This window comes from Cottoperca gobio, chromosome 8 (genome assembly GCF_900634415.1).
Source record: "Cottoperca gobio chromosome 8, fCotGob3.1, whole genome shotgun sequence".
Lineage (NCBI taxonomy): Eukaryota > Metazoa > Chordata > Actinopteri > Perciformes > Bovichtidae > Cottoperca > Cottoperca gobio.
In genome coordinates, this window is record NC_041362.1 from 4,041,303 (window position 1) to 4,061,145 (window position 19,843).

General features: G+C 42.8%; 1 protein-coding gene across 1 annotated transcript in view; it reads left to right on the forward strand.

The window, feature by feature from the left end:
* Window positions 1-19,843, forward strand: part of znf385c (zinc finger protein 385C) — a 127,567-nt gene that overhangs the window by 47,283 nt on the left and 60,441 nt on the right. The window contains exon 2 of the mRNA XM_029437603.1: window positions 9,120-9,449. Within this exon, the coding sequence (XP_029293463.1) occupies window positions 9,122-9,449 (328 nt within the window). The 5' untranslated portion in view covers window positions 9,120-9,121. The remainder of the gene's footprint in view (window positions 1-9,119; window positions 9,450-19,843) is intronic.

Genomic DNA, 19,843 nt, shown 5'->3' on the forward strand with positions numbered 1-19,843 from the left:
TCAGTGTCGCTGTGCAACATCTTACCCTCACATTGTGAAAGTGTGTGTTCAGTGTGTTTGCGACATGTCGAGGTGAACGAAGGAGGAGGACGGACACACACACACACACACACACACACACACACACACGCAGTGGCAGTTTTGACGCATGATGTTTGATACATAGGGGTGGCTGCGGAGGGGTTCTCATGACACTGGACAGCATTTCTGATCATTCTTTCATCCGTTTAATGCTGACGTATTGTTTAAATGTCATTTTATAAAGCGTTTCTTTTGCCGTGTCTTGATGCTTCTAATATTTTCGTGAAGCACTTTAAATTGCCTTGTTGTTGAGATGTGCTCTATAAATAAAGTTGCCTCGCCTGTGCGGTCGCGACTCAACGTGTTTTACATTATCACACAGTTTTTACATGTTTTTGGACTTATGGAAACATAAAAGAACAATCAGTGCAAAGGGTTAATTAACATGAAGAGAAGAATAACACACTGATAACGTCACTAACAGGCACCTCCTCTCACCACATCTGTGAGCAGTGATGATATTATACCTGTTATATAATACATCTGAATTAACTCCTATGACGCAGAGTTTTGGATTTAAATTGACCTCTTCTGTCTGTCTTCTATCTTCATAGAGTTTTTCTGAAATGTAGGATTAGAATGGGAGTAAAATATATATTTCTATGGAGGATTCAGACGGGACAACAACTTTTTTGCACCAAAATGCAATACTTTGATAATAAATGTAACATCTTCAGCCTTTAAGGTAAGCCTGTCACCAGAGTGAGCGCTATAAAAGTGTCACGATGGCAGTTATAATCCTACAGGGACAGTGATTTCAACTTGTGAGGTGAGCTGCTGCTGGAAAAGATGAACATGACTGTTTTAATGTCATGACAGCAGGGCTTCTTCCCTTCCTCCCCCAGCTCATTGTCTCTGTGTGTTTTCTTGTCTGTAGTGGTTTGTTAAAACACTGTATTCCTCAGTTATACATGGTTTATAAGAAGCTGTGTGCGGGAATGTCTGCAGGCGCCAGCTGATTCACTGTGGTGTACTTTTTATCCAAAGAGTTAGAAACATCTGCCCACTTTAAAACGTATTAGTGGGAGAACATGTTTACATGAAGGGAGGAGGAGTGTGTGCGGGTGTTTTTTGTCTTTCTGTAATGATATTGTGTGTTGTGTGTGTGTGTGTGTGTGTGTGTGTGAAGGAATGCACGAGTAGAAAAGAAAGTTCCTTAATAAGAAACCATTTTCAGTGCGAGAGTGAAAAACAAGGCTGCACCTGTGCCGAACTTCCATCCGTCTTCCTCCTCTCGTCTTCCTGTAGGCAATCTGTTTCTTCCTCATCTCCATCAGCCGTGCTGCCCAGGTAGAGCTGACTCTGTTGTCTGCAGAGTGCATGCCTGTGTGTCACACTGTGTGGGGGAAAGTACATGGTTTTCAGTGGAGTGTATAGGAGCATTGGCTCTGCAGATAACTATTGGAGCATATTAAATAATAATGCCACTGGTGTTCAGAGAGTTGACTTGATAGAGGCACATCATTCTTACTTATTACTTATCCTTTTTAAATATATGCAGGATTAGAGTCTCTTATCTAAAAGCAAAAATGCATCTACTCTCCCTGCAAAACTCTATATCCTGTCAGCTCTGAATTAATCCCGTTCCCCAGACATCTGACGGAACACACAACACTGTCTGTATCTGGAGACGGATCCTGCTGGCTGTAGATTTCTGGGTGAAATGAAACTAGCGTAAAGACTTTCCTCCGGGACCGTGGACGGACGTTTTCAGGCATAATTTTCGCGTCGGTGTGAGTGAAGGGGAAGCCAGGGCTGGTCAGTCGGCTACAAATCAGTCTGAGTGATTCTCTGACCCATGCATGCTTTAAGCCAGCGGTGGCAAACGTCCTTGATGCTTCTTCTGAATCGTGTCATCGGAACGCCTCAGCATACGCCAAGCACCGCTGCTTTTTCTGTAACACCTCAGCCAACGGATGCCGGGATAAAGACGACCACTTTTTATTACTTGCTGGGAACCAATAAGTCTGACCATACCTCGTAACTGTCACGAGCCCGTACGTTCAGAAGTTACAGATCGGGTCAGATTGTTGCAGAAACTGAGGAAGTTAACTGGCACAAAGTAAATAACTATCTCATGCATAGTGCACATTTGAACAAATTGCCTTCAAAACTGTTAGGCCTGCAGAATAAAGACTGTGTCTCTGTGCAGTGTGTGTGTGTGTGTGTGTGTGTGTGTGTGTGTGTGTGCAGTGTGTGTGTGTATGTGCATGTTGCGACTGTGGCTGAGCCTGGGTTTGTCCATGTCTAAGTATATCTAGTGTTGTATGGAACCGCTCCCAGTGTCTGTGGTTACTCCTGTTGGGCAGTTCCCCAGTTGAGTTTGTGGTGAAATGTGAACATGGCGAATATATATATATAAATATACATATATATATATAGGACTGTTTTTCTTGTATGGGCTAACTTTAGCACGCCTGACGCAGACAGATGTTTGAAGACTAGTGCAAAAACTGGACCGGATGGAGTCAGTCTACTCAGTGCATCTAGGAAGGGAAGTTGAATGAAATATTTAGTATAATAATAAAAGACAGTAGAAAGAGACAGGGCGCACAACTAGCGCTTATGAGATGCAGAGAACAAGGCAACAGTCAAAGAGTACTTACAGACCCGATGCAAAAAGGACTTTTTAGAAGAACATTTCTTTCCCCTATGACTGAAATGTAGAAACCTAAAGTAGAGAGAAGCAGGTAAAGATGTTAATCCAGGTACTCACTCACAGTTCTGAGGTCAGATATATGATTAGTAATTAGGTATTAGAGTTCAACAAAAGATCTATCATCGATTTTTGATTTTGCCAAACGATGACATGTAGCCAGAACATTTCCCCTTTCTATATGTTTCCTAATCTTTTTTTGTCTGTAAGTGCACAGGATGCTTCTCTATGGTATCATGCATACTTTGTTACAGGGGGTTTGCAGTCTAGTATATAGTTTAGTATAGCATAAGCATTTGTGTATGTGCTTAAACACAACACGCAGTCAAAGGGTGAGAAAGAGAGTCTGTCTCACACAATTTAAGACCATCCGGCGCACATTAATAGCTGTTCCCTGGGGGCTGCATGTTGGAGATGTGGAAATATATCAGTGTCAAACAAGCAGAAAAGTGAGGGATGAAAACTACACACACACATACACACTGTGTATGTAACTGCTTGTTAACTGCATGCTCACATGTTCACAGCCATAGGGGAAGGAGATGCAGCTGTATCGTCCTGCTGGAGTCAGTCCACCTCAGGTTGAGTGGACGCAGCTTTGTACTGGAGGTCGTCTTGACTTCAATGCTTTTCTTTATCTAGTTAAATAAGTGAGGGACATATACATTTAAAACCTCCGTTATAGCCATGCCACAAGTCATTGAGCACTTTGGTCCAGAGTGAAATATAGTGTCAACTTCTGCCATGAAAAGATGCCTCAAAGAAACGGATGAGCTTCATCAGCTCAAAGAAGGACGGAGGCTGAAGAAGATCATTTGATTTAGTGTCCTTTCATCTGAGGCTTCAAGCCCTACTTTACATTTACAACCCACTAATGGGAGAGTTTGTGAGTGAGTGCTGTTATATTTCAGTTTCACTATCCCTCTACTTGTAAATGTATATTAAACTTGACCCTAATTTGCACTGAATATTTATTATGTGCTTGCATTGGACTGTTTATATAATCAGCATAAGCTCCAAACAGGGACAGAATGATCCTTACAAAGGTTAACCTTTTGCATATTTTACCCATTAAGTCATGGAACAGATCAGGACCTTCATTGTTGTCTCGACAGATGTGCGGGTTTGTTAACTTGTTATCTATTTTCCTCACATATTTCCCATTCTTGTGAACGTGATATCTAAGACTCCCTGGGAATTCCTAATAATTTTGCACAAGCATCCACTTAGACTCAAGAACCAACTGATTAGATGTTTGGGGTCGAAGGTCAAGGTCACTGTGAACTCACGGAACATGTGTTTGGCCATAACTCAAGAATTCATATGCTAATTATGGCAATTTCACACACAATGGCCTAAAATACGGCCTCTGTGATACATTTCCCCTTCGCTAAAACCATTTGTTTTTTCGCTAGGACACACTGTCACACACTCGCGTACGAGCAAACACACGCACACAAGTAAACACAGACACTGTGAACGAATGTCCTCCCTGTGTGTTGCCAAAGAACTGCTGCAAACAAAGATTAGAGAAAACACATTCATTTATGTGCCACCGCTTTTTATTTACTCTCGGGCGGGGGCTTGGGGGTGACAGAGACTGCAAGCACTCCTAGCTTTTGACTCAGAAGTCAGCCACGCTGTAGTTGTTACTTCTTTTTTTAATAAGCGCAGAACTCATTCCTGTATAATTACAGTCATTAGAGAACAGTAGCCTGGACTTGACATAATTAACACTGATGCACTGGACACAAAGACGTGGAGCTTCAAACACCTCGGGCCTGTTCTGTAGTTGCAGCGATGACAATACAGCGGTGATGACAGTAATGATACTTTGATGATGCCAATTATACAAGCGCCTTTGTGTTCTCTTCACGAATATCTCTCTGACTTTTCCATACGTCTCTTCCTGTCTCTGCCATCGCTGACCTGATGTAGTGAAGTGCCCCGAGCTCCGGTTGATTGTCAGGCAGACTTTGATCTGTACCCGCCTGATGCATAACACAAACACAATATCTCCGCCCACATTCATATAGCTTACAGCACTCTCTGTCGAGCCTGCCTAAGGGTGAGGAAAGGAGTGTGTGTTTATTTCCTCTGAGGCAGCGTATGTATACAGAATATGTTGTTATTTATATTAACAATTCACTTGATAAGGTTTATGGAACCTGTAAATTAAATGCAAGTTTAATTTGGTTGCTGTGATATGAATTCATATTAAATAATATGATTCAATAATAATCTGTTTGTTTTGTTTTCATTCTGAAGTTCTGATTGGTGCAATTTGGGACGGTACAATGTCCCCCGGTCTCCCCTACTCTAATGATTAAAGCTGCAGAAGTGACACAGACAGAAAATACAATCAGCCAGCTGCTCGGTCACGTCGCTGCTCGCCAAAGTAAAATAAAACTATTTTAATCACTTGATTCAAATAATCTTTACGACCTTGCTTGACGAGCGACTGACTGTCAGCTGTGTGTGTTTAGGAACCGATAACCTATTGTTGGGGGGGGGTTCCCGGTACCTGGCATTTTGGATTTGGTTCGTACTTGGAACCAAATTCCGCTTCCCAACCCGAAGAACACGTCGGCTTTGTTGATTGTGTTTGTTTATCTTGCTGAGCAGAGGATATATTTAGTCTAAATGTTTCCGTTGATTTGTGCTTGTTTACAGAATCCAAGGACAACTTATGTTTGCGCCTGTAACTGTAACTGTCCACATGCATGAGTGTGCTTGTGTCTCTCTGATAGCTCCTATTGTATGTGATCATGTGCGAGAATGGTTGCGTCCCATTGGTTTGCCCTTTGTTGTCGGTGTCCCCCCTCTCATCAGTGTGATTTAGGAGCTGCTAACATGCCTGCAGGGTTTGCACTGGTCCATCTGGAGGCCAGTTACTCCATGCACAAGGAAGTGCTGACGCCCCCATGCCAACTGTGTCCACAGTGGACGGGTGGGGGTGCTCGTCGCGGTGGGTCGGTGGTTAGAGCTGGTTTGAGCCGGGAAAAGTGTGATAGTATTTCAGGATAAGTGAGCCGCAGACACAAGATCATAAATAGAGTTTTTATTGCAGAGCTGCTATGCTGGTTGAGCCCGGGTCTTTCAGCGAGATCACAGCATTGATTGATGGTTCCCATGTGCCGAGGGAGGAGGGTGTGCGGTGAAGGCGGAGGGGCACATCAGACAGCGGAAACAGCAGACATGGCAACGCTGGCAGAGCCTCCTGCCCTCGCTCACCTCCCCCAGGGTTACCCCCTGACAATCTCCTGTCCTGTGTCAGCCAACAAATCTGTGCGTGCAGACACAGCATGGGCTCTTGTCTCAGCTTCCAGCGAGAGCCCAGACCTTTAAAGTCTCTGCAGGCTGTTGGGCTCACACACACACACACACACACACACACACACACACACACACACACACACACACACACACACACAGGTGAAAGCTGTAAAAACCTTTCCAACCCGGTGATTCACAGCCTCTGAACACACGAGTAGCTTGTCCCTTCAGAGTGAAGTGTGGGACACTCGGTGTTGCTTTATAGAAACATTCTCAGACGCAAGATAAAACTTATTATGAGTTAGATGAATGTGAGTAGGTTCTTTAATATTTGCATATTTAGTCTAGTTGCGCAACCCTCTAAAGCAGTCTGTTGGAGTTGGGACATAAAATGGGTCGTGTAACCGTTTTTATTGGGTCACAAAAAGAGTAATATGCATAACAATGCTACGATATGTGAAATTATTCTCCTGGTTAAAATGGAAAGAAGAATCTTTTTGGTCATTTTGAATGATGATATTCTCTGTCGTCTATCAGACGATGACATTTCCTGCACATTTAACTTCCTGGTTTGTTGAGTGTTTTGTCAGTAGTTTATTAATGTAGATGTTTTGGCGCTTCGTGATGTATTTTTGCACGGTTGGGTCCTGGGGAGACACCACATTTGTCTTTTTAGGTCTGGAGCTGAAAACGTTTGGGAATCCCTGCTCTAAAGCCCTGAAGTCTTGGCTCCAGATCTTAAGCTTTTTTTTCTTTTTTACAACATTAAATATTCATGACAAAATCCCTAAAGCGACCATTTAAGTCACACAAACCTCTTTACTTATTATGTAACATTCAGAATCTCACTTAATCTGTTTCATCCAGCGTCTGTGGGTTTGGTTTGATCACCTTTTGAGTGTCAACAACAAGCGTCGTCACGTTCAGATTCAAGGGAGTCCTCCACACACTGAAGAGTTCAGAGGAAAAACAGGAGCACAAATGTCATATGTGAAATAACCAAAACAGTCCCGACAGCAGAGGATAGCGTGATCATGTAGCGTGACCCTAAAAAAAGTTAAGACCTGTTGAAATCTGTCTTTATTTAAATATTGTACCAGAATTAACCAGAAATATCTCTCGTCAGTTATTAAAAAAGATGAAACGTCTATACTGAGTAAAAAATATACCAATAGCTCACAAATAAAAATGCAGAAGATCCAGTGAACGTGTAGGGTACGCTTTATTTACACCAAAACACAATCGTAAAGCAGAAATCCCTCTTAGCATCCGAAGCTAAATGTTCTGTTTTCACTGAGAGGATTTAGTCAGATCTGTGCCACACTGGTCTCTATGGTAACGGCCATGCTTATGCCATTTCTGCAGAAAGCTAAACTGCATCACAAAATGACAAACATGAGGCTAAGACCTACTTTCATACGCTGGACACTGGTCTTGCGTATCTTTGAGATCATCTAATAGTCGGTCACGCATGAGTGTGTTCTGTGAAGAGCTGCCTCTCGGCGCGAGGTGACGGAGAACAGAGGGATGTAATGTGCTCTGTGTGTGTGTGTGTGTGTGTGTGTGTGTGTGTGTGTTGTGTTCTGCAGGTCTTCATTGAAGGTTTTGTTTTTACAAGCGTGCTAATTTGGAGCGGCTAGCTGAGCAGTTTGGCAGGAGTGCGAGGAGGTTGCGTGGTTAAGGACCATAGAGATTTTTTTCATTCGGTGCCAGAGAGCACCGAGCGCTGCTCAAAGATTTTGAGAAAACATCTGATGGAGCCTCTTGAGTGCTCCCAGATTGGCAACGTGAATAGCAGCAGTCATGGAGGCGGCTTGCCCTAATGTGTGTGTGTGTGTGTGTGTGTGTGTGTGTGTGTGTGTGTGTGTGTGTGTGTGTGTGTGTGTGTGTGTGTGTGTGTGTGTGTGTGTGTCTGAGCAGTTTGGGTGTTTACATAAATAACTTGAAGCTGCAGAAATGCACAGCTGGGTGTATTTCAGGGCCTTTTTGTTTCCAGTGGTGATGTCTCAATCCTTCACAGAGATACTGTAGACCTGCCTTTTCATTTATTTATAGAGACAGTCGCTGCATATGAAACAAACCGCTCTTCCCTCCTGGGAAGGCTTATTCTCTGACGAAAGAGTCCTCCAATACGACAATGCTTTCCTGTTAACCCCGTAATTATTGATTCATCGTTTGGTCTATAAAATGAAGAGAGAAATGACATCCCAGTCAGAAGTAATGTCTCAAAGATTCACCAATTATCAAAAATAATTGGTGATTATTTCTGTGTCGATCCACAAATCGATTTGTGTATTTGTACTTGTATATTTAATGCTGTTGCTGTTGTATCCGGAGCTGCAGCGTCCTAATCTGAACCTTAATGTCAGCAGACGTCATCAAAGCTGTTTCATAAACCCTCGACTCCCAGTCGTTTCCTGCTTGCTGATGTGATTCAGGCTCTGCTCGGTTGAGATCCTCCACTGATGCAGTGCAGCTACTGCTGCAGGAGTTTGGCTCGCAGGGGTGCACAGACAACATGCAGTGATAATAAGTGAAGCGGCTTGACAGAGGGGCCTCACTGGTCCTCAGAGAGCCACACTGCAGCACTCTGCCTCCCCCAAGTGGTGCGCCATTGCACCCCAGGACCGCCACCACCACCTGGACTTCCCACTGTACAAGTGTGATCATGTACACTTGTGCCCACTCTGTCTTTTGTTTCCTGGTGTCTTCATGAGCGTGTGTGTGTGTATCGTGCAGGTGTCACTTTGTTCCGTGGGTGCTGACAAGCGTGACTTATATTAGACGGCAACGAGGTCAGATTCCACGCGCTCCTCTGCAGAGCTGAGGGAATCAGGGGTATTTTTTGCCCGTGTGTCCTCTGTGGCTATCAGGTTTTAACAGGCTGGCTTTGTATGCTGGGTGAGCCAGGTCATGCCAGACTGGGGGGAAATGATACCTCCATCCACAGGAGACAGGACTCACTCTGTTCTATGCTGTGTTGCACATGCTAACACTGGGGCATTTCAGAAAGGGAGGGAGCATCAGACATGTGACCTCTTTGGACACCTGAGCTGTAACGTGAACCTCCAATTTGTATTAATCCCGTCCTCTTCTTTCATCACAGGTATGAAACGTCCATACAGCCCCTCACTCCTGCCCAACTCCGAGCTGGACAGGAGGGCGTTTGGCTTCGGGCTGGAAGTGCAGATTGACGGCGAGTCTCGCTACCACGCCCGGGATGAGGATGCACGACCAGATGAGCAGTCACCAGGGGGCGCCCTGCCTTCTGCACTCTGCAGACCCAAAAGGGAGAGAAAGCAGCGGAGCTACACAATGTGTGAGGTCTGCAACATCCAACTCAACTCTGCCGCACAGGCCCAGATCCACTACAGCGGCAAATCCCACCAGAAGAGACTCAAGCAGATCCGTAATGGGAAGATGCCAAGTAAGACAGGTAGGCCTGCAGCTCTGCTCGTCTGACCACGAAGTGTGTTTATTGTTCCAAAATCAGATGTTAATGCAGAACATTGGATGAAGTGCTCTGCCTCTGGATTTTGTAACCCATGTCTAGCACAACAGGGCCACGCAGATTAACAGAATCCCACACACTGTTCACAGCACACTCTCACCAGCCTCTGTGTGCCAAACCGCCCCTACGTGTTTTCAATAGAAGTTAAACAAATGCAATTCTATTTGCTGAACTGTGTTCAGACAGAGCCTTGGGCTGAGGACACAGACACATCCACACACACACACACACACACACACACACACACACACACACACACACACACACACACACACACACAAGTGGAGCGGAGCTGAGTGAAGTCAGCAAGTGAGACGCTAATTAAGTGCTGGTTGTGTTCGATGGTTGTGTTCCTGGGAGTGATGCGGCTCTCTTTTGCTCTTTCTCCAGCCTTCTTTAAAGGATGCACGATACTCACACAAAACATACAAGTATGCAGACGGGCAATAAGCTTACGTACTCCTTTAATAAAGAAACGTCTCTCTCTAACCTAACAAACGGTCACACCTGCCCTCCAGAGATGTACAATGTCCACAGTCAACAGGTGTTTGTGAAGAATTTGGTGTATATATATACATATATATATATATATATATATATATATATATATACATATATATATATATATATATATATATATATATATATATATATATATATATATATATATATATATATATGGGGTTGTGTACTGGCAATAATCTATATCATCCAACATGATAGCTCTACTTTATGTGCAATCTAAGCAAAGGAATTAACATTTGTCTATATCAGTTAAATACAAAATAATGTTTTTGGGAATTAATAAAATATAACATAATATCACAATACTCAAGAGTTTTGATATTTTCTTACACCCTTAGTTTTTGTTTCTAAAGCAGGTTTGAAATGACTAATGACTTATTATTAAAATGTTTTTCACAGCAGCTGATGTAAAACCCACTGTAGTGCTACCTAATAATAATAAATAATACATTAAGTGTCTCTCTTCCTTTTGAAAATAATTAATAGCTTATTTGGCATTTTCATTACTTTGTAGTCCCGTTTGGTTACTTTGCTTTAGAACGTGCGCTGCGTTGAGTTCAGGATTGGTTTTGTTAGCCTGTTTTATTGTTTTTAATTAGTACTTTTCTTCGTATTATTTATGGATTTCCTTGTCGGGAGGCGGCTGTATAACAATGACAGGGGCGTACAACTGTCAAACCCACCGAGAGACTAAAAGTGAGGATTTCCAACCTCTTTGTTAGCAATCAAGACATTTTATTTTTTTATTTGATGACACTGAGTAGTTTGAAGATAAGGATAATGATTAATCAGCGGCTGTCTTTGTATCTATGTCTTTGCAAGAGATGGATGAGATGCTGTTCTCCTGCATTAAGTATAACAGACTGATTCAGTGTGCAGAAGCTCACACTGTCTTCTTCTTGTGAAGACGTGACAGATGTTTACCATACGATGAACATGGCCAACATATACTGCGCTCTAACTTGGCAGTAATGCAGAGAGGACATCTTCTGTAGCCGATGATGCTTCCTGTGATCGCTCGTGTGAAATATTGATTTAATTCAGAAAAGCAGGATATTTGGTTCCATGCAGCAGGAATGTGTTAGTCAGCTGTTGTGACAGTCGATCAAATCACTGTTTTAGTCGTGTTTCATCTGACAATAGACGCGCGACAATAATGTCAACGACAATACACGACTCGATTGATGCAGAACGTTAACGATCACAGAGGCGAGGAGTGTGTCATCAACAGCGGCTGTCATGAGTGTGAACGTAGCATTTAATGGAGAAAAGAAGAGGACATGTAAACGTTTACGTCTGCGAGCAGCACAACTTTTAGAAATGAGTTCTGAAAATGCAAAAAAACAGTGTTTTCAGATATATCACCTTTAGTTTGGTCACAGCCTGAGATCTGCACGTCATTCTGCTTATTCTCATCTGAAAATTGAAATCGGTCCGAACTTCTTCTCCCATAAAACACCCATGAGTACTTCTGACGGTTTGTGTGCTAATGGGAGAACATGTCTACATGTAGGATATTTGCATGTGTGTCTGCATGGATGCATGTGTGTTTTGAGTATGAATAAATACATAAATACCATATACAGGAATGTGTTATCATTTTCACAAGACACAAAAATATGTATTCATCCATTCTCATGCACACACACACGCACACACACACACGCATGCACGCATCTAAGGCCCATATCAGCATCTGTTTGCCTGATTCAGCATGTTTGGTCTGCAGCAGAGGCAGCCGCTGAGATGGAGCTGTCAGACTCTGTCTGTTCAAGCCGAGCGAATCGGTGAAAGTACCAATTTAATGCAGTCACTCCTTAATTTTCAACCTTTAAACTTCTCCAGTTCTGCAACTTTTTTTTTATTATCAGACACATTCTTCAAATGGATTCACGGGGAGGGGGGGGGGGGGTGAAACGGTGGGCTCCTGTGTTTAATTTGTGTCTCCACGACGCTTGGGTTTTCTTTTTGGATGACAAACTGATGCAGTAGTGCAGAACACACGTCAGCTGTGTGCTCTGATCTCACTGAAGATATAAAGCAATGTGTCACTATAGCTCTTTGAGCTGCTTACTGTAGGTACGGCAGAGCGGCTCGCATGGAACGAACTTAGTCAATTCTATAATATCCCAGAAACACGTGTTAACTGTTTTGTTACACTGCTGCGGGGTGATGCAGGCTGCACATATAACAGTATGTGTTCATGTGTTGTGTGTGTGTGTGTGTGTGTGTGTGTGTGTGTGTGTGTGTGTGTGGCGCAGGGCAGGGCACGCTGAACTGTTGTGGTGTGCAGATTCTCTCTGACATGCAGTCACAATCACACAGCCTTATCTCTGCTCACCTTCTGCTGACTCCCTCAGGCAGCCCGCCCTGCTGTGTCCTCGGCTCCACCACTGCCTCTCTGCCGTGGTTGTGTGTCTGTGTACGACTGCGTGCATCCTGCATGTCTGGATCAGATATTTTTAGAATTCTTAAATGCTGCAGAGTCTGTAACTTGTGCTGTAGAAACATAAATATGTGTGTATGTCAGCCCTCATATGTACAATCAGGCATCTCTGTGTGTGGTATGGGTCTTAATAGAGAATATGACTTTTAAATCTGTGTGTGTGTTACTCCCATGGAATCGTCTCCATGTCGGCGTGCGTTTCCTTCCCTCTCTGCTTCACTGGGCTGACAGTGGGTTCAGGCTCTTTTTTCTCTCTCCTGTCTCCCCTCCTTCCTCGCTCTTCTTCCTCATCGCTCCGTCCTTCTTGCAGGGAATGCTGGACATGTGGCCGAACCAGTCCCACTGAAAGATGAATGTGCCACCGATTTTTTAAGTGATTTCCCTCTTTTATCTGGGAGAGTAATGTGTAGAGAAGCTTGTCGACAGATCACGATGGAGAGAAGAAGTCCAGATGTTTGGGTGACAATGTGAGTTCAGGTTTAAATATATGCAGTTTATGCCCATTTACGTCTTAATGTTTCATAACTAGTGATATCAAAAATTCCCTTTGCCAGCTGGGTTTTATTCAAGAATAAAAAAAGAAATTGTGCTTAGTTTTTCCATCAACGAGTCTGAATCAAACGGATTAACTGAAGATAGAATAAAGCTACTTAAGGAAAAAAACAAAACAAATCCACAAGATTTTTTTCACGTTGTCATGGGTCTTGTGTGGCTGCTAATGCGGGCTATATTTCATCCTGTCCAAAAAGAAAAACAATCACAATGCTCGCAATATTTCAATGCCATAGACGTTTCTTTGAACCAGAGCGAAAAACTGGTGGTGGAGCGAGATTTTACAGATTTATTTGTGTTTATTGCGGTGACTTCACGTGCATAATTTCCTCAAAACTAAAAAAAAAACAACCTTCAAACTCAAACTCTGTGAAACTTTGCAGTACGATCTTTGTAATTCAGTTCACTGTTTTATAGAAATACAAGGAAAACAGCCCAGGTGATATGAATGACTCATTGTTAAAAACAGAAATTAAGTCCAGATGCTATTCTTATTCTCTGCTACTCTCCTTTTCTCATTATGTCGGTCTCTCTGGGAATGTGTTAAGCGATATTTCGCCCTCACAGCACAATCCATGACCTATATCGGAATAGAAGATTTTGGCCGTATCGTCCAGGCTAATTGCAGGAGCAGGCTTTCATATGCTTCTACATTTACAGTAACACAGATTTGAAATTTGACACATTTAATTGACACGAGCAGAAAGGCGTATGCCGTTCACTAGTAGGCACATGTGTGGTGGTGCACATGAGCGTGGAACCCTATTTACTCCCTCTCTCCTCGAGTGTTACTGTTCTCAGTGGGGATGTTGGCAAGGCTCTGGACGGAGGCTTTGGACTTCCTCGGAGCCACCACTGAGAAGCAGAGACTGCTGTTCTCTGAGGCACAGAGGCTTTAATCCTTCACAATAAGCGTTGTTAATTTTTTGCCAGGCGCACCAAAATACGGAGACGGACAATTAAAACATGCTGCGCCTCTGGCGGAAACGGCTTACGCCTGTGCACTCGCACACTTGCACACACTCTCTAACGAACATACGCATGTGGCTAAATTCTGCACCGCTATACATAATCCTCCTTTTCAGAACAGATGATCTGATGATGATGGAAGAGTGTGGAGAGAGAGAGAGAGAGAGAGAGAGAGAGAGAGAGAGAGAGAGAGAGAGAGAGAGAGAGAGAGAGAGAGAGAGAGAGAGAGAGAGACGGGGAGGGAGAGAAAAGGGATGGAGAGAGTGGAGAGCAGCCTGACCTCATGTGACCCAATAGAGACGCCTGTGGATCTATAAATCTGACACTGTTTGCCTGCGTGTGGTTGTTTGTACTTTCTGTTGTGTTAATCTTCCTTAGCTTTGTGAGGAGGCATAAATCTGTCATGTGTGGACCTGTTTTCTGTGACACACAGAAAGCGAGAGGAGGCGTGAGGGAGAATTTGCAGTTGTTATTTTTCATGGTCCTCTGTAACTAATTTTCCTTTTGATTTGTGGATGTGTGTGTTGTGTGCATGTGTGTGTGTGTGTGTGTGTTTGTTAGTGTGTGTTTGTGTAATGTGAGCCTCCTCTTCATGGTTAGTCTTTTCCTCACGGTGCCTGTCTGACTCTATCTCTCTGGCTCTGTTTTAATAAAGCGTGATGAATTGGATTAAAGGCAAGGATTTTCTGCTTCAATGCATTTGCGCATCTGCGTTTTTATTTTTGTGCAGCCTTGCCGTTTTCCTAATTTTTCCCCATCGGAGTAGAATGACTTCTCCCTCCCGACGCCTTCGGACATATATGTGCGTACCTTTCTGTGTGTGGTGTTTGTGTAGCCTTATCTTGATCTTTGCATATCATCCAGTGTTTCCTGCCTCTGGTCGGTTTAATCAATTATTTGTAAAGATTAAGGAGAAATTGTCGGCTCTGTCTAATTCCAGAAAACACTTCCCATTTATGTCATTTGGGCAAATATTCCAATTTCCACAAACAAAACTATTGTAATACCAAAAATATGCGTTAAATTAATGAAAATTAAAATCACTATGAGATATATAGGAGATCGCAGTGACCTATTTTCTATCCGCATGATACTCCCAAATAATTGTGAATCATTTTAGTAACAAATAAATCCTTTCTTGTCATGACCGTCTTTTCATAGTGTTGGCAATTGTGTTAATCTCCTGAAATGCAAGTGTGGCTGTGGAGTCCTGCACGTTGTTGCAACCCCTCCACCTCTGATCTAACCCCCTCCAATCCCCCTGTGAAGGCAGTTCAAACTCTGGAAAACGGTCGACTCACAGGGCCCAGTGGAGCGAGAAACACGAGGAGCGACGTTTATAAGGCCACAGGGAGAGGGGCGCATCTCTCAGACATCATCCGATGTATATGTTTACCCGGGTTCTGACAGGTCGAGCTGCTCTGTCTGTGGATAAGGCCAAACGAATCTCACTATGAGCTCTTATCTTGCCTGTCTGATACACAAACTCATATTGCAACAGCTGCCGCCGACATATCTGCTAAATGAATTAAACTGTTTGCCAGTTTGCTAAATGTCAGAAAATATCAGTCAGTTTCAACAGTATTTCAGTCACCTAGCACGACCCCGTCTGTCCCTCTCTCACTCACTGTTGTCTTTGTTCCCTCGCACTGAGTCTTTTTTAATTCTTAATCTGCATCAGTGTTTGTATATATGTGATTTTTTTCCAGCTCCTCCAATACGCACTGAACATCAGTAGATATATTGTACATTTGATATAGAAACAACAAAGGTACAATGGGACCTGATGAGCCTCTTTCTCTCTTGGCCAATTTCGCCCTCTTCCCCTAGTGCCTCATTGTAAAAAGGCCCATGAAAGGCTTTCTTTCTGGGCAGAGACGAGTCCTTTTAAACCCCCCTCATCTCGCCTGCACCTTAGCCATCCTCTGAGCCCCATCATTACAGGCCTTTAGAAGGGCAAAATTACAGCAGAGTGACTTATTACCAGCTGTATCCAGGGACAGGGATGGAGGTTAGACAGGAAGAAGGTAGGCGGGAATTAAGGGGAGATAAAGAATGATGAAACAGATGAGGAAGAGGAAGATGGAAGTTCTAAGAGAGGAAGGATCACATCGGCGAAATGGGAGTGAAAGGGTAAAGATTAGAAAGGAGATTGAGAGGCTGGCTGGAATAGAGAGACTGGTGGGTGTGTGAGAGAGAGCGAGGAGCAGACATAGACAAACACTGTCATTTACCAAGCAAGGCCGAGCTGTCCGCTAATGGACACATGATATATGGCCTTTGAAAGTTTGCTCTGCCTCACAGTTCCCAAAGTTCACACGCACCTCCCATCCTTCACATGCGGTGCCTTGCCAACGGAAGCAATGCACTATGGGATTCAAGACCCAGCTCTGCGGAGGGGTCACTGAGTATTTCTGACTGTCAGCTTTGGGCATCATTTTTTTAAAATTGTATATAATCTTATGAGAGCCCTTGTATCACATCAGATGAGTGGAATCAGCAGCAAAGTAGTCTGACAGTGTCGGAGCCTTTGCTAGTGTGTGGACCTCAAGAGACCCTCGCTGTGTCGTACGCAAAACTGAAGCAGACAAGCTTTAGTAAACAGATGTAAAGTAGGTGGAATGGGATGAGAATGAAAGTGGGAGGAGGGCACGTATGGTGCACTAACACACACAGAAATAGACATCTCACTGGCATAGATGAGAGTAGTACCCACAAAGGAAAACACACTCACGTCCTTGTGTCTTTATTTCACACTGACAAACAAATATATTTTTCACTTCTGTGTTTGTACCAAACTCAAACTGAATCACATGACAACACATACTTAGGATACACGGGGATGCAGTAGTGCATTCAAATGCATTAACTGTAAACCAAACCACTTTTCCACCCATTTGTTTTAGTCTGACAGAAATTGTTCTTTCAGCAAATACATCTTATTGTAAATATTAGTTTTAAACTGATGTTGGTCATAAGAATAGCAAGGTTTATTTTGAAGGCACGGTAGAAACACAGGGGCAACTCAAAGTGTAAATCCATGGATTGGAAAAGGCATTTAAACTGCCTGCTTTTTTATTTATTTACTATTAATAGTTTTTTATGATTTAATGAGGAGAAAAAAGGTATTTAAGCATTTCCCCTCTCAGTCCACGTCTGTGTTTGTTTAACAGCCGTTTGCAGGCTGAGCCCCGGCAGGGGAATGAGAAACGATGTCATAAAACTTGCGCTGTGACCTACATGTCACTGACACAGACAGTGTGTTGATAGTTGTATTGAAGAGGACCACACCAGCATCATAACAGACTGAAGGGATATTTGCAAGATGCATACATGCTGTTTTATGTGCTGCAGCTGACTAGCTAGCTAGCTAGCTATCTAGACTGACTTAAGAAGTGCACTTTTCCCTGATGGATGTTTGTTTGGTTGGGTTCTTGTTCAAAGTCTGTTGCTTTTGTGTTGTGTAGCAACTATCTACAAAGGTAAGTAACTGCATTTCATTCGCTGAATGCAGGAACTGGGATTTACAGAGCAGATATGTAGAGTGTTGGAAAAAGTTGGATGTATGTGCAAAACTAAAAGGAAGAATTTAAATACAATAAAATAAATGAAAGCAGTCAAATCAACATACGACACCTAATATCCTAACCACAATTGATTTGGAGAGGGGAAAATAATAATAATCGTATAATACAAAATAAAATAGGAAATGCAGTTTCAGCTTCAGTTGTTTCAAATTGAATATGGAAAAAATAAAAACACGAAAAACAGTAAACTTACCTTCCAGGATGTTTCTGAGGACAGGACTGAACCTGAAGCAGTTTGTGTGCCAACATGTATCGCCCACCTGACTCCTGAGCTTAGCTACTGTACTGGTGCTACGCCAGGTCTCAGAGTTTTTATGCAAATACGTTCCTTGGTGAACATGGCCAAGAGAGACAACTTCAGCTCCCGCTGACTCTGACACACAAACATACAAACACACACCCAATGCCATTTAGAGAGCGAGCGAGGCAACTCATGGACAATTTTCATTGTTATTCATGTATTAATTTATTCGGTCATGGCAGATGTGAAACAGGGCTGTAATATGCAGATGTGGGTTTGTTTCTCGATGGGAATTTTCCGGTCCACTGCCTCTAGCTGCCACTAATAATAAAGACAGGCAAGGAAGGTGGAGGAGGAAAGGGGGAGGAGAGAGGGAGAGAGAGAATGTGAGTTAGAGAGGGAAGGTTGGAGTTGTCAAGATGCCTCCAGTTATACACCACCTCTAAAACACTACTCGCCTACTCCCTTTTCTCGACACACATGCAAGCAGTGACCAGGTGTGCTCTAGCTGTGAATGAGCTTGTCCTTGACATGAAGGTGAGCGCTTAAAGTTGTCCTCTCTGCTGTTGACAAGATGCCTGTGCAGCTGCAGGCTGCTGCTCCTCTGTCTGTAGATCAACAGTAGGAACTGATTTTAAAACACATTAAGAAACACTTTCTTTTCAACCTATTACGGGACCATTAAAATTCAAGATGTTGCTTAAAATCTGGCTTAGAGAACTGGAGCAAACTACCTTTTAAACTCTCGTCAACATCTGGCTTTATTTCTCTGAAAACGAATATCTCTGTTGTGCAGCTGCGAAAAAGCTAATGCATTTTTATGTGCTGCTTTATTGAAATGCTTGCTGTGAGTAATGCAGTCTTGGGATAAACAGTTGAACAAACTGACTGTGTCACTGCCCAAGACATAAATAGCCAAGGACTGTAAGACATCCTGTAGGCAATTGGCTGTGAGACATGTTGTTTTCTGTGTGTGTTGTTATGGTGTGACACTGGGGTTAGTTCCTGCGGGAGGGTCGTAGACGAGGAACATTGCTATGCCGGGGGAGTAATAATGTCAAAGACGAGATGCTAACAGGCAGTGAAGGATTCACTCTATTTTCTCTTCACCGCTGCATTTATTAGATATTAACCCCGTCCTGTCTGTGTGATTGAGTGCTGGAGTGGCAGCTGGAGGAAGGCGAGAGAGGAAGAGTTCATATAGAGATGGGTGGAAACCAATCGCACAGCGGTATAACTCACATGTTCATGAGCTATTTAGAATAAATAGAGACATGTGACTCATATGCTGTTACTGTCACCAAAAAACAAATGATGTAAACCAACAATGCAAATACAATGCTCATAGACGTATTGATTTATTAATTGTGTCTCTGGAGGAAAATACTATCTTTATACAGTTAATTGCTGAATTTACAACAATAGACAATAAAAGGGCAACTTCATTAAAAAGCGAATGGTTTTGATTGTGCAGCAACACTGTCATTATAGGTTCAACGCTATAATCAGCAACATTGTCAGCTCTACATGTGTCGGAGGACTGGCTGTCTGCACTTTGACATGCACGTTTTTAAAATAGCATTAGACCAAAAACAAAGCTTTGAAGAGACAAACAGGAAAGATGCAAACAAATCAAAATGACGTAATATGTCAAGGGTACAATTTCAGGAATCATGAACAAAAACAAATCAATGCATGTTATTTGGTCGTGCAATTTGTTTGGGCCAAGTTATCCTTATGTTACTCATACCAAAACAAAAGTGAAAGTATTGATGTATTTAGCGCAAAATATATTTATAGTGTTAAAAGTAAATGCACTCATAATGCAGTGGACCGACCGACGTTAAGTTATATTATGTCATTGGATAATTATGCATAAAGTATGAACTAAAGCTGTCAGATGAATGCAGTGGTGGACAGAGTGCATTTACTTAAATACTTAAGTACAATTACTTTACAAGTATAAGTACTTACAAGTACTGTCGGAGTTCTGTGCGAG